Raw genomic sequence first — 15,277 nt, 5'->3', positions numbered from 1 at the left:
GTATTCGGAGAAGCCAGGCTTGCGCTGGGCGAGGACGGCGCCGAGGCCGACACCACTGGCATCGGTGTGAAGTTCTGTAGGTGCAGTAGGGTCGTAATGGCGAAGGATTGGCGGTGACGTTAGAACATTGCGCAGTGTCGCGAATGCATCATCGCAGGCTGGCGACCAAGAGGAGAGGTTAGGGGTGCCTTTCAAGAGCTGTGTAAGGGGGGCTATGATGGTTGCGAAATTCCGAACAAAACGACGAAAGTACGAGCAGAGGCCCACGAAGCTTCGCAGTTGTTTCAAAGTGGTCGGTTTCGGAAAGTCAGCGACGGCGCGCAGCTTCTCAGGATCAGGCAGAACTCCATCTTTACACACAACATGTCCGAGTATTGTGAGCTGGCGGGCACCAAAGCGGCACTTTTTGAGGTTCAGTTGAAGACCGGCGCGGGTTAGGCAGGTGAAGACCTGGCGAAGTCGAGTCAGGTGGGTCGGGAAGTCGGTTGAAAAGACGACGATATCATCAAGGTAGCATAAACAGATGTTCCATTTCAGGCCGCGCAGTACAGTGTCCATCATTCTTTCAAATGTGGCTGGGGCGTTACAGAGTCCGAATGGCATAACATTAAATTCGTATAGTCCGTCTGGAGTAATAAAGGCGGTCTTAGGACGATCCGCCTCTGCCATGGGCACCTGCCAATACCCGGAGCGTAAATCGAGTGAGGAAAAGAATTCTGCGCCTTGCAAGCAGTCTAGGGCATCGTCGATTCGTGGGAGGGGGTACACATCACGACGAGTGATTTTGTTGAGACGGCGATAATCAACACAAAATCGTATGGAGCCATCCTTCTTTTTAACTAGGACCACAGGAGACGACCATGGGCTACAGGATTCTCTAATTATTCCGCGTTGGAGCATGTCATCGACTTGTTGGGCAATAACACGGCGCTCAGTCGGCGACACACGATACGGCCGCTGATGGAGAGGTGGATGAGCGCCAGTGTCGATGAGGTGGGAAATGGTCGTCGTGCGGCCCAAGGAAGATTGCGGGATGTCGAAGGAGGAGCGGAATTGGTGTAGAAGGTCAAGAAGTTGCTCGCGGTGGCGCGGCTCTAGAGCGCTGTCCACAGAATGGTCAAAAAGGTCCCGCTGTAGCGGATCGGAAGCCACACGAGTTGGGGTCAAGGCGTCAACTTGGCAAACAGGGAATGACACATCATCAAAGGCGAACAGAAGGTCCACGGGCTCGATGCGGCCAAGGTACTCCCCTTCGATCAACATAGCGGGAGACGCAAGAGGATTGGCTACCAGAAGTGTGCTAGCGCCGTTGTTCATGTCAAGGACGGCAAACGGCAGCGGTAAGTGGCGGCGGCGGCAGACAACGTTAGAGGGCACAAAGAGGACTGTCGCGGCGGTGGTAAAAGAGGCAGTGAGGGGAACCAGAACAGCGCTTCCGGGTGGGATGGTTGTATCATGAGCTACGAGGAGTTTGGTCGCAAAACGAGGACACGGCTCGTGGAACAGGGCATCAGACGGTGCATCACTCGATTCAATGAGCTCTACTTGAGGACTGGCGCAGTCAATGATAGCATGATGCTGGGACAGGAAATCCCAGCCGAGAATGACGTCATGAGAACATGTGGGGAGAACGACGAATTCGATGATGTACAAGGCTGCAGCAATGACGACGCGAGCAGTGCAGATAGCTGTCGGCTGTATACTGTGAGCGGATGCGGTACGAAGCGATAGTCCCTCGAGAGGCGTAGTCACTTTTCGGAGGGAGCGGCAGAGTTTTTGGCTGATAACTGATACAGCGGCACCGGTGTCGACGAGCGCAAGAGTATGAACACCTTCAACGATGACAGCAGTAACATTCGCGGGATTAAGACGAGGACTTTGAAATTCTGTCGAATACGCAGTTCGTGCCTCGCGAACTGCGGCGGTTAGTTTTCCGGCTGAGTAGCGGGTCGTCGGCGCATTGGCGAAATGGAGCGGCGACGTGGTGATGGCGAACGACGAGGCAGGAAGTCCGGAGGGTCAGGGGATGCTGTTGGATGACCCGATGGGACGGGGAATTGGGGGGCCAAATAAGGTGGCGCAGGCCGCGCAGCAAAGGCCATATTTATTCGGCGCCGGCAGTAGCGTGTAGTGTGCCCAGGGATGCCGCAGTGGTAGCAAATAGGCCTGTTGTCTGCAGTGCGCCATGGAGATGGTGTCTGACGCAAGGGGGGAGCAAACGCTGTTGGTGCCGAACGCATAGGGGGCGAAGCATAGGCATATGCTGGCTCAGGAGGTGGACTTGAAGTAACTTCGGCATATGAGCGACGCAATACCTGGGGAGGAGCCGGCGCGAATGCTGGAGCATAGCTCAGTGGCGCAACGCCGGACGATGAAATTGTGGGCGTGGGGAACGGCATTGAGGGTGCGACCGGAGGTGATTGAGGAACAGAATTAGGGAGGACTTCAGATACATGCTGTTGGATTGCACGGCGAAGCTCCGGAACAAGGCCAGTTGGAGACGACTCCTTAACATATGGCTGCAGGGACAGTTGTCGTGCGACCTCCTGACGTACAAAAGCCTTGATGTTTTCAGAGAGGCTAGATGACTCCCTCTCCGCGGCTAGTCCAGCAAGTGATGCTTGAGGCTGGCGAATCAAAACACGCTCCTTGCGGAGTTCGTCGTAGCTTTGACATAGGTCGTAGATTTCCTTGACCGTCGTGGGGCCTTTGGCGACGAGCATGTTGAAAGCGCCGTCATCAATTCCTATGAGGACATGACGTATCTTAACGGCCTCGGTCATGGTCGGGTCAACGCGACGACACATATCAACAATGTCCTCAATGTAACTGGTGAACGTTTCACCGGGTAGCTGCAGTCGCGACCGAAGACGCTGTTCCGCGCGGATTTTTCGGACGGCGGGGCGGCCAAAGACATCAGAAAATTTCGTCTTGAAACTCGCCCAGGTAGTAAAGTCAGACTCGTGGTTTCTAAACCACAGATTAGCGACGTCGCTCAAGTAAAAGATGACATTGGTGAGCTTACGGTTGTCGTCCCAGTTATTGTGACGGCTGACCCGTTCGTAAGTGGTCAGCCAATCGTCGACGTCGTCATCGCTGCTTCCACTGAAGGTAGCGGGGTCCCGTTGACGAATCGCACCTGTGCAGGTGACGGGCGGAGGTAGGTGCAATGAAGTCGGCTCCGTCATTGGTGTAGTCAACGTTCTGCTGCGAAGTTCCAGGGCGAGATGAGTACAGGGAACCTCAGATTGACCTCCACCAAGTGCGATGTGGATTTAATAGTTCGTTTGAACGTCTAGCGCTGCCAGTAATTCGGGCAGAGCAGGGTCGAATTGCCAGCCGCAGGGCACAGCTTCAGCACGAGAGATGGGCGCCGGAGCCAAGCGATGGTGATGGCGATGCCGCAGCATTTTCCGTTCTTTGTCTTCTTTACAGTGTATACAATCAGTTCAGTGCAATTTGGCTCGACATTAGCTATCCAATGTATATGACTTCATGATGTGGCATAAATATTAACTTATTCCAACTAACTAATTACCGATATTTATTTGAGATCTAAAATTAGTAATGAGCATTATACTCGACAGAAGCTAACTAAATATATAACACTTGTGGCTATCATACTGAACATAGGCTACACGGGCACCGCAGACTTCTGTACACATATTCCATACATGGCGCACATGAGCTAGGTAATCGTGGGCATTAATAAAAACTGTACGAAGCTGGCACCCTTAATTTGTTTCTCTAGTTTGTGTATATCAACGTACACAGCAATATTCGGGTACCTTACACAACTATAAATACCAACCTGTGCGTTGCTAATCCTGCATTGTGTATACTTCGACGGTATCGAGAATCCCCCAGCATGGCTGAAACGCACGCGGTCAGCGCAAGGGGGCGCCAGTTTTGCATAAGGTCTAGTAGCTACATGTCGGAAGTTACGTACGTGCTAGAAAAAAGTTGTTCTCTCTATGCTATTCTTATTGGCCGCTGAAAGCTGACCGTAGCCCGTGATGTAAAGGCTGTAGGCGAGAAAGGGAATGCATTTAACATTACTGCGTATTGGGCAAGTTGGTTTACATACAATATGCAAGAAATTTAGTGCAACAAAGAATACAGACACACCAGCGTTCGTGTCGTTTATTCTTTCTTTCCTCCATTTTTTGTTGCCCTAAACTCCTCGCAGAAAGATGATGTACAAAGTTTACTAATTCGGAAGCCTTTCTGCAATTTCTCGCACGATTACCATGCCGCCAGGCTGGGTGGACATCAAGGTCACAAGGTCTTAGGTTGCCCACGAACGCGCACGTCGCATGTGCTCCCCAGAAACATACGGCGGCGAACGTTTCATGTTATGGCAAACTAATTTCTTTTTAAATGTGCACTGCCATGTTGCCGTTTGGTTTCGACAGAATGAACCAAAAGCCCAAATAACCTGTAATGATTCCGACAAAAAAGGCAAACAAACAAGAGACACTGCTCGCGAATGCTCTTGGTGTCTTACGGTGGAAACAGCGATAAATTTCACTAAATATAAAGTGTGGTGCATGTCCAGCGTGGTGGTCTCGCATCGGAATTCGGCCACCAGTCCGGATGTGCAGTCGGCATCCTAAAGGGACACAAACTAGCGGTACTATTTCTTAGTTTGTTATAGTTGACTGCTGAGCCTAGGGATCTTATGCAAAGGTTAATTTGACATTAGCGTTTAAGTAGATCTCCCACAGGGAGCATATATATTGTGGAAGAAGGCCAGGTCGAGACTGCAAGGTCGAGACGGCAAAGCAAGGGATGCCGTGTCTGGCGTTTTTTTTTTCCGATGACAAAGCCCAGGCGCGCGCCGGAGCCGGCGCCGCGGGACGATGATGATGGTATATGGAATGAACAAATTAAAGAACATCCACGGAAGGCTCACAATATATATATATATATATATATATATATATATATATATATATATATATATATATATATATATATATATATATATATATATATATATATATATATTCTTTATTGCCTGACTTTTGCAAGACAACACAAACACACACAAGACATTGATATAATAAGCCTGCCAGAGGCTGGGTTCGTCGTTCTAAAATTCCTTTAGATCCATCAAAGGTTCTACCTTTGATGGATCGAGCTTTCCGAACTATGTAAATTAATGTCATATGTAATTAAATCCCTCATGATATGCTTGTGCGAAAAAAAACAGGAAACGAAATGCCTGAGCCACGAAGTCTAGTGTTTACAATTTCTGCCAAATGTGCCTCATTTCCGACGCTTAATACATGCCACCCCACTGTTCCTAGTTTTCTCCCAGAAAATAACACTTTTTGAGAGCGACTCGCATTCATGTCAATGATGAACGTTGTCTCTTGCTTTAAAACTGCTTTTAGGCGTGCAAATAGAAGAAATTCTTTTTAGGTGGTGCGAATATTTGATGCAGTTTGCGCATTCCTGGTTCATGGGCATTCGCAGGTGCCTCACCGTCAAGGCACAGAAGAAACATGATAGTGTCTAGGGACGGCACCGCGACAGCCACCAGTGGAGGTGGCATTGCCCACGCCACCCAGATCAGCGTCACGCGTATGCTTCTCCTGGTGTCCACCGTCTTCATCTTGCTCAACCTGCCCAGTTACGTAATGCGTATCTACGTGTTTCTGCTGTCGCTGGGTCATTCTCACAGCACAGATCCGGAAGTCAACTCACTGCCGTACGTACTTCAACGGTACTTCATGCTCCTGTACTACACAAACTTCGCCATCAACTTCGTGCTCTACAACGCCAGCTCCCGAATGTTCCGCGCCACGCTCTGCGATTACGTCCGCGGCCGCTGGTTGGCTCTGCGGGAGTCCATGGCCAATCTTCGATCCAGCCCGGGCCGTACGACGGCAAGCCAGAACGAAGATACAGTTGTCTGAGCCGAACTTTCTCGTCGCCTCAGAGTGGACGTGAACTTCAATTTGTTTAAATTGAGACCATTCAATCAATAGTTTTGTTCAGAAGTGAGTGAGGGCTACGTAGTTCAGTATTTAGCGAGAAGTAACATGCTACAAATGATTATTATCTGTGGAACTGATCATGTTTGTGAACACTTGTATGTACTTTTTGCAGTGTCCGAGTAGTCCTTGTATCCACGTGATTATTTGAAGATTGTGACGAAAGGGAACGCTCTTGAATGGTGTTTTGCATTTCTTCAGGTTTTTTGATTTGGACGCGAATGACCTGATATCAGTACCTGAGAATTTTTGTTTGTTACCAAATTTTGCATGGAGATCACCGAAAATTCTGATGACCACCTGGTAAACAGATAACATCTTAGAAAAAAAAAACCAGAAGCTTCTTTTGTAGAGGATTTATTTCGAGTGGATGCACAGGTGCAGTGCCCTGAAAAAATAACAAAGAGCTCAAATACATCATCGAGGTGCAAGTTTTATCTAGAAGTAGAAAAAAATGCATATGTCCACGTATAAAACTGGTAGCGATATTAGTAGTTGTGGAAAATAATGATACCAGATGAAAGACGGGATCAAAGCAGAAGTTTGAAATTTTCCAGCATTCGCACGTTTTTTGTGTGGTATGTGACACACACGGTATATAGTACGTTGTGTTTTAAATGTATCTGTACGAATAGTTTTATGAGCACAGCCGGAGAAGCAGTTGACAGACTGAAAAAGTTTTCTGAAAATAGCTTGTTGACCGTAGTGGGTTAGGACTAAGCGCCTCGCTGTCGAAAAAGCAGAATAAGCAAGAATACATATACCCTCATCGCCATAAACTACCATGGAAAGTTCCCGTCACACGCACAGGTTATGGCCGCCAACGCGTTGAATACACACTCCACCACACACTCAATGACTTTGCGAAGCGAGACATATTCACTACGAAACTTAACAAAAGGGACATAGAGCAGTTATTTATAAACTAGCATTAGTGTAACTAGATGTTTCTTTTTACTTTCGTTTTGTACAGTTCCTAGTACACTGAACAAAAATCTGAAATGTTACAGTGCTGTCATTGTTGTCAGGGTGGTTGGAGCTTTGTCAAGCTGCTATTGTGCAGCTTTTTCTCCCACCTCCTTTTTTCGCCATGTGTTTTTTGTTTCGGTGAAAATAAAAATTGATTGATTGATTGATTGATATATGGGGATGATGCCTAGGAGACCAAATAAATGGAAATATAATTCTTCACAGGAGCGATTCAAATTTGTACCTGGACCTTTGCGTACAGATGCGCTTCGATGGACATTGCGATGGATTTCTTTCGCATCGGTGATGCAGTAGCTCCATCGTGTGAAACGGCCTATGCTGGCGCTGTGCTTTCAAGAGCATTGTCTTCAAGAGCTTCCGTCCGGCGCTGTGAATGTGAGAACCACAATCTAAGTGAAAAACGAAGTGTTTGCGTACAAAATTCGCAGTGAGAATATATAAGTGCCTCGCTGGGGAAAAATTCGTTCTACCTAGCGATGTAGCATCAAAGAAACATGTTTTGCTCAATGCTGAAGAATTAACGGGTAATACACTTGTACCCTGCCACGATTAACAAGTGGAAAAATAGAGGCGGAAATTTCCCCTTGCGTCTTTTAAGGAAGAGTTGGCAGAGACAGAATGCTCGAATATAACTAAAGGCTAACGTATAACAACAATCCTTGGGCTTTTAAAAGGGCTTTTAAAATATGCAACGAAAAAAATTGCACATTTCGATGTTTTGACCGTTAATAATTCCGCGTTCATTGGTGATGCCATGAAAGCCTACATATTGAAATTTCTGTATCATCTCGTGCATAACCACTTCAATATAGATACATCAAAGTACATCGTCATCGATGATACAAGACTCACACGCTATAAACACTCTTTGGCTATAAATGAATTTTCTTGCCATTGTGACAGTTTCAAAAACTCATTTCCCCCCTTGCAATTAGAGAGTGGAACACCTCGAAACCATCAATAACACAAAGTTCAACACTGGATGAATTTGTAAAGCTAGTGAAGGATCATTTTCACACAAATTCATGAATGCTCATCCGAACAGTTTCCTTGTCGGCATACATTGATAACTTGCAAATTGTACTAATTCCTTATTGCTTTGTTATTTCCATTCTGTGTTCATTCATATACCTTTTAATTTTTTTTACATGTATCAACAGTTCACTGTAGCTTTTACTGTACACTGATCATTGTTTTGCTTCGTTTATTTCTGACTACAATCTTCCTTTCATTTTAAATTATTGTCCCTGTCGTTGAACATGTTCCAAATATTGTCTGACTTTATGTAAGCGTTTGTACCCTGCCTGTAACGATCCCGCCCCGGATTGAAAGTATTCCTAAATAAATAAATAAATAAATAAATAAATAAATAAATAAATAAATAAATAAATAAATAAATAAATAAATAAATAAATAAATAAATAAATAAATAAATAAATAAATAAATAAATAAATAAATAAATAAATAAATAAATAAATAAATATTTTTTTCTGCTGTTGCAATAAGACTCCTACTTAAATGAGTTAGTCACATTGTCGTTGTTGGTAAACATGTTCGTTCAAGGTAATTTCACAGTAAATTTCAATAGTCATGTTTGTGTTCAGCATTTAAACAGTTTCAATGCTCTGGGAGCGTACTTGTGCCTAATTTTATATTTACATATACACCAATAAGTAGAAAATATTGAACACGTGAATAATAATGCCAGTGACATTATGGTATTTAAAGGTGCATTTCTCGATGACACACATTTTTATGAGTACGGCAGTAGGTAATGAACTCCGTCAGAAAGTAAGATTGTATGTATATTGAAGTTTTTCTATTACTTTCCACATCTGTGTGTACTTTTGTGCTCAGCCATAAAGATGTTTCAATATGATTGTACAAAATGTCCGCACATATACGGTTATATTGTTCATGTCCATGTTGTCAATTATATGGCTTTGAGTGGTACTTATGATTTTGACTACCCTACACGTTGAGAACCAACACCAAGTTCCGAAAGGTTTCTGTGAGGCTCCCAGTGTGAATGTATTGTATAACTATTTGCTCAATGGCGTGAAGTATACCCGCTGTGCTAACCATCTAGTAGTGAAGCAAGCGTATAATAGTCTTTGTACAAGGCATGTGTGGATTGCATGCTCAAAGTTTTTTGCGTGAGCCTGCCACAATTCTTTCCTTACCCGGCGTGCCATCCACGAAGGAAAAAAAAAAGCCAAATGAGAGAGAATCGTCTTTTTCAAGCCAGTTTGGGCCAGTATTATCGAATGCGGCATAATAAGGTGCTAAGTGCTTATATCGCCGATATACACTGCAGATTGTGCACTTTATTGTACAGAGGTGCGTCCAATATCAAATTCCTGGCGCTGCACGTCTCTCAGTGATAATTCATAAAAAGCTGCTTTCTTTTTGCATTTTTTTCACATGCGATGGGTATTTTTCCGTACATTGAGAAAAACGTTCTTTTTTTTTGCTGCACTTTAATAGTGTCAATGCCAAATTCGTAATTAAGAAACAAACAGAAACAAATAGTTCAGTAAGACCAAGAGGCACAAATATTTAGTTGCAGAGTAGCTCTTTAGTTGAAAGAACATTTATTTGCTCGAAATACTAGGTAGAATCTGTCCCCACCAGTGTACTTACGCATTTAGATTTTTACTGTTCTCAATACAATATTAGTTGAATTTAGTTTTGCGAATTTGTTTGCCTCTGCCGACAACCGCGCCGAGTTGATGTACATGTTGGAGTCTTAAATCACCGGCATGAACTAGATTCTTTTTAGTTCTTTTTTTTTATTTGAACGATATTAGTTGCAAATAGCTTTTGGTTGTTTTCCTTTGTTGGAAAATTTATACGTGGATTGTTCTTTCCGCTACGAGGTTTCTGCAGAGCATGAGGAAGAAGCGTACAGGAAAGCTAAGCGGCTGGTCCAGACTAAGGTTAGGTTCAGCAGTCCTGGAGAGAGAAAGAGAAGCATCGAGAAGTACAGAAGCGTAAGAGAACACATATACTTAGCACATGCAGTCATATGAGATCACGAAAACGAGAGTGAAGTAACTTCTTATAGAAAATTAAGTATGGGATGAAACGCATTGGCCGGGCACTCTCAGATCATGAATTGATATTTAGGAACATCTGTAGAGAAGATAATTAATAACATCATTACATTACTAGAATTTATTTACCAAATGCAAATGTGGTTCCTAAAAAAAAATAGTTTATAAACATTTAAGGCAACACAATATGATGTCAAGCAGAAAATATAGATGAAACTCTGTGATACTGGAAGAAAGAAGACTGGGCCTGGAGAAAAACACAAGAATATCACATCCTTGTCAACACCTTGATAAATAAAACGCAATTGGCCTTACAAGTACTCTCAAGGTCTTTATTGATGACGCAATGGCTTCCAAGCGAATTCAAGTGTAATAGGGGTCGGTAAAACGTTTGGTTGGTGGATGAGACTAGGAATTGGATGGCTGCAGGTGGTTAATGTCGCTTCATTAGAGAGATATGGCAGATGCCTTTCCAATAAAAAAGTTGTAGACAGGCTACTGCTGAAATATTTTGGAGCAAGTAGTGCACGACTATTCCCATTGCATAAAAATTCATTCGGCTCAATTTGTTGCCGTGTAAAGACAGAGCAAATGGGCTTAAAATGACAAAGCGATTTTCCGTTTACCGCATTGAAACGTAAGCTCCAAGAAAATCTAAAGCCTGTAATGAGAGGTGTAGACACCGAAAGCCTGTGCTCGGCACTTCGTTTTTCTGGAATGCATTAAACGTCAGCTTTTGGCAGGTTCGAGTGGTTCGGTGCCCTGCAAAATATTGCTTTGTCCGTGTTACCAGCTGGAGTAGTTCCTGTGTTCAAGTTTTTATTTAAACACCAGGATCTGGTACCAGGTTCGACGGTATCGGTAAGCAAAATTTATAGAATAAAAATAAAAACATCATGAACAACTGTTTCAAGACAGAACTACTTACACCGACGCAATGTACTCGGCTGCTTGAAGATAAGCCAGCCTAGTCTCTTTTATGAGTTTTGTATACATACGTCCTGAAACCTCTACTCGTTTTACCTATGGGCTGTGTTGTATTGTACAGGGTGTGAAAACCTTCATCGTAACTCCGGCACGTGTTCACGACGTGTTCCATGTTAAATAACAGCAGTTATTTCGGGTAATAAAAGGTGTCTGGATGTTTGTCCGACTTTCGTCAATTTTGTTCGCGCATTAGAATCAGAATGAAACTTTCGTCTTACGCCTCTAGAAAGTTTCAATGAAATGCCTTCTTCACATCACGTGCAAATTACCGGTATGGATGGTTCTCAATAATCAGAATTGTTTTCTTCAAGAACGTATAAATAAAGAATTTGTTGGTACATTTTATTCTACATAATCATGATACTGGCACTTCCAAAAAAACATCTAAGATCTTGTCAATTATTTTGCCTGTTGTCCGTTGCTGAGGCCTTACCGCCACCATAAAACAGAAACGTCATTTTGTAGAACATAATTTTAGTTTCATTTTTGAAGCCACTAAGTAAAAATGTGCGAAGCTATTTTAGTTTGAATAATCAAGCGGATCCCGTTCGACGCGTGAAATTCTGAGCTCTGAAATTGCTCGCATGTATCGATATTGAACCTATAAATCGCGTGTAAGAGATATTTCTCAATTTAGTTTCGCGTAAACTAGCTATAATAATAATGCATTCAGTGCAATTAATATTCGGCCCATATCCGTCGGAGATAAGAAAACTGGATGTAAATATAGGTTACAAACTGTATATTTTAGCCCACGTCACAAAATCTGTTTGAGTCGAGAGTGCTCAATCATATAAGGCCAGAAGGATATCTTTAAGTGTTTACAAATTTTAGTTAAAATCCCCTGAGAACTACTTCTATGCAGTCTGCGCAAGTCGTTGGTACAGCTCAAACTATATCAAGTGTGTAAAGCGCTATATATCGTGAAATAAGTAACCAACGCTGCCAAAAAAACTGTATTATTTCAAATTTTAGACAAGAAGAATAAAAAATATATGGCTGCGGGTATTAAAGGTGAGTTTAGTTTATAAATGTTCTTATTTGAGAGTACGGTTTGAAGTGTGGAAAGTTGAGTAACACCAGTTCTAAAACATGAAACACGGGAAAACCGCCTCAAAGAGCCTCCAAATACTTATCTTTGACATTCGATATATGAAACCACATTCTCGATTGAGAAAGCTGAAAGAAGAAGAGTCTCTGTGGCGACACCACCCTAATTTCGAAATAACAATCCTGTCCCGGTCGCCTCTTCTTCTCCGCGAAATATCATACATAGAAGACTCGGCAGCTATATTTAAGGATTACTAGTCTAATTATTAGGGCCCCGCCGGGGTGGCGCAGTGGTTACGGCGTTCGACTACTGTTCCCAAGGATGCGGGATCGAATCCCGGCCTCGGCGGCCGCTTTTCGATGGAGGCGAAAAGCAAGACGCCCGTGTGCTGTGCGATGTCAGTGCACGTTAAAGAGCCCCAGGTGGTCGAAATTTCCGGAGTCCTCCACTACGGCGTCTCTCATAGCCTGAGTCGCTTTGGGACGTTAAACCCCACAAACCAACCAACCAAACCAACCAATCTAATTATTAGGCTTTCTAGTGCTTTGTTATTCTGTAACGTGCCACTGCAAACGACCACAACAACGTATTTTCTGCATTTAAAAAGAACTTCACAAATATCAGAAACGATTCCCTGGTGTGTGTGTATATATATATATATATATATATATATATATATATATAGACATGATTTGCTTGTTACTAATGGGCCAGAGTTAAATTGAAATAGGATGTCACACAACTTTCCCTATTATCTATTTTATTCCAGCAGTTTCGGACGGTGGACCGTCCTTCTTCAAGGTAGAATTGAGAATCTCAATTCTACCTTGAAGAAGGACGGTCCACCACCCGAAACTGTTGGAATAAAATAGATAATCGGGAAAGTTGTGTGACATCCTGTTTGAATATATATATATATATATATATATATATATATATATATATATATATATATATATATATATATATATATATATAGATGTGAAGTAAGCCACCAAACATTAACAGAAAAGAATAATATAGATGATGTAATCAGAATTTCTGGATGTACGCCGTGTGTTTGTCATCTCTGAACCAGAGCCGTTCTCGCCGGTCACACTTAACTCTTTACCACTCTAGAAGCCCACGGGCTCCCTGAATTTATTAGAATAGGATAAGGACTCCGGTGGTTCGGGCTCATGCGTGCAGTTTCAAATCATCTAACTGTACTGGCTCTTTACCTTCATCATCCTAATTTTAGCTCTGGAAATAAATCTGACGTCACTGTTAGGAGCGCAAAACCGCAAGCATGCCTCTGGTGGTTGTGCACGGTAATGGTAAGCTTTTAACGTGCATTACAGATAGGCGTGGGCTCCTCAATTAGGGAACTCTCATGTAGGGTTAGGGTTGAGGCTTAATTTTGCTGTCGAGATGTACCTGGCTGGTAATATGTTTCAGAACCGATTGGTCGGAGAGTAGTGCGACGTCATGCGGACGCAAGAATTAACCGAGGTGACCGTCACTTCTCGGACTCATACTTTGAGATGGGAACCGAATGCTCCGAGAACTTTAAATTTTGGCTCCCACAGAAACTTTAGAATGCCTTGGTTAGAGTGGGGCTTTAGATGTATGAGTGAATGGTTTGGCTGGTTTGGTTTGTGAGGCTTTACTTCCCAAAGCGACTCAGGCTATGAGAGACGCCGTAGTGGAGGGCTCCAGAAATTTCGACTACCTGGGGTTCTCTAACGTGCACTGACATCGCACAGCACACGGACGCCACTCCATTTCGCCTTAACTGAAACGCAGCCGCCGAGGCCGGGATTCGATCCCCTATTCTAGGGAACAGTAGTCGAGCGTCGTAATCACTGTGCCACCCCTGCGGGGCGTGTGTGCGATTGTACTGGACGTAATTTTGTATGCTAAAAATATGATTAGCAGGAATTGTGAGATGCTAGAGGCAGAAAGTAAGGAAGAAGTGACTGATCTAGTAGCTAAATTTCGGGAACCAACCACGTCCATAAAAGGAGCCTGCGCGCAGGCGGAGCTTGTAATGCTCTGGTATTACTTTATTGTCTTCCTAGTACCAGCACAAAGGAGCCGACGTGATCCAAACGAGAGAACCAAAACATTGCATGGTTTCCCCCTGGAAAGGACCTCGATCAAGGGGGCGTACTTCTCTCTCTTGATGCGACACATGCGCTCCATTGTATCGGTGTTGTAATCCCAGGTGACTGCCACATCTAAAGTATATATGAGATGGGGCAGGCTCAAAATAATGTCTGGTTTGAACCTGGTACCATCGCGATCAGTGAATTTTTTTATTGTGTCACCTGGGCAGTAATGCTCTCGTATCCACCTTAAAGGCGGATGTTATGTGTTTTCTAATACTTCCTTCTTTCTTTGCATGCGATTTAAAAGCGGCAGCGGAAACTGCCCCGCACTGAACAAAATGCGGCGCTGACGTCGTCGGCGTTGGTGTTGTGAGCAAAAAAATCCCATTCATGCTATTGGAAACTGGAATTCTACAGGCATATCTGTTTTAAACAGTTTGTGATTAAGCGAATAGCGAAGCGCAGTCACGTGAACGAGGAGCCTCGATAGGGACGATGCGAACCAGTGACGCTGTCCACCATAGCCGTCCTAAGGGAGCTGAAATGTCTCCAAATTTCTGACTGCGTCCTAGGTCCAATGATCGTTAGTTGTTGACAAGGAGTGAACCATTCGCAAACCGCAGCTTGAACCCTGTTGGATCTCGTAGGACAGTTTAGGCTGAGTGACGAGACGATGCGACCACATTGTGTAACATTCGCAGAAACGTTGCTGGAGGGAAGGCGAGGTAGCCTGCTTGATCGGCTTCACTTCCATATCGAGCGCGGCCTGTATAACCCTGAATGAAAAGTCGACAATTTTCTGACAAGCTTTGCCCTTAAGAGAACAGTAAAGTTTATCTGAAGCTGCGCGTTCGCATCACTCTACCCCAAACATGGATTTAGCGGATGTATGAACCTATGTTATCCTATTGACGCCATATATGCCATTTCTTGCAGCTTGCTTGGTACCTATACCTTCGCAGGGTATCCGGCGGTTTAAGTGAGATAGGCGTATACGGCTTTAAAAAAGTTGTTCCATTCGCCCCATACCATAATGTATGTATAATGCACGTACAATCCACCAAAAGAACTACATGCATCGGTGGTGTTGCATTATGCAT

The 15,277-nt window shown here is 43.9% G+C and overlaps 1 protein-coding gene across 1 annotated transcript in view; it reads left to right on the top strand.

Annotated features, from left to right (window-relative positions):
* Positions 1 to 5,924, top strand: part of LOC146173517 (thyrotropin-releasing hormone receptor-like) — a 29,469-nt gene extending 23,545 nt beyond the window's left edge. The window contains exon 4 of the mRNA XM_084585213.1: positions 5,482 to 5,924. Coding sequence (XP_084441339.1) covers positions 5,482 to 5,924 — 443 coding nt within the window. The remainder of the gene's footprint in view (positions 1 to 5,481) is intronic.
* The last annotated feature ends 9,353 nt before the right edge of the window (positions 5,925 to 15,277 follow it).

This window comes from Amblyomma maculatum, chromosome 11, assembly GCF_055883805.1.
Source record: "Amblyomma maculatum isolate TAMU_Amacu chromosome 11, ASM5588380v1, whole genome shotgun sequence".
In the NCBI taxonomy this organism is placed as follows: Eukaryota; Metazoa; Arthropoda; class Arachnida; order Ixodida; family Ixodidae; genus Amblyomma; species Amblyomma maculatum.
The sequence above is the reverse complement of the archived record's forward strand: the minus strand, read 5'-3'. Positions and strand labels throughout refer to the sequence as shown.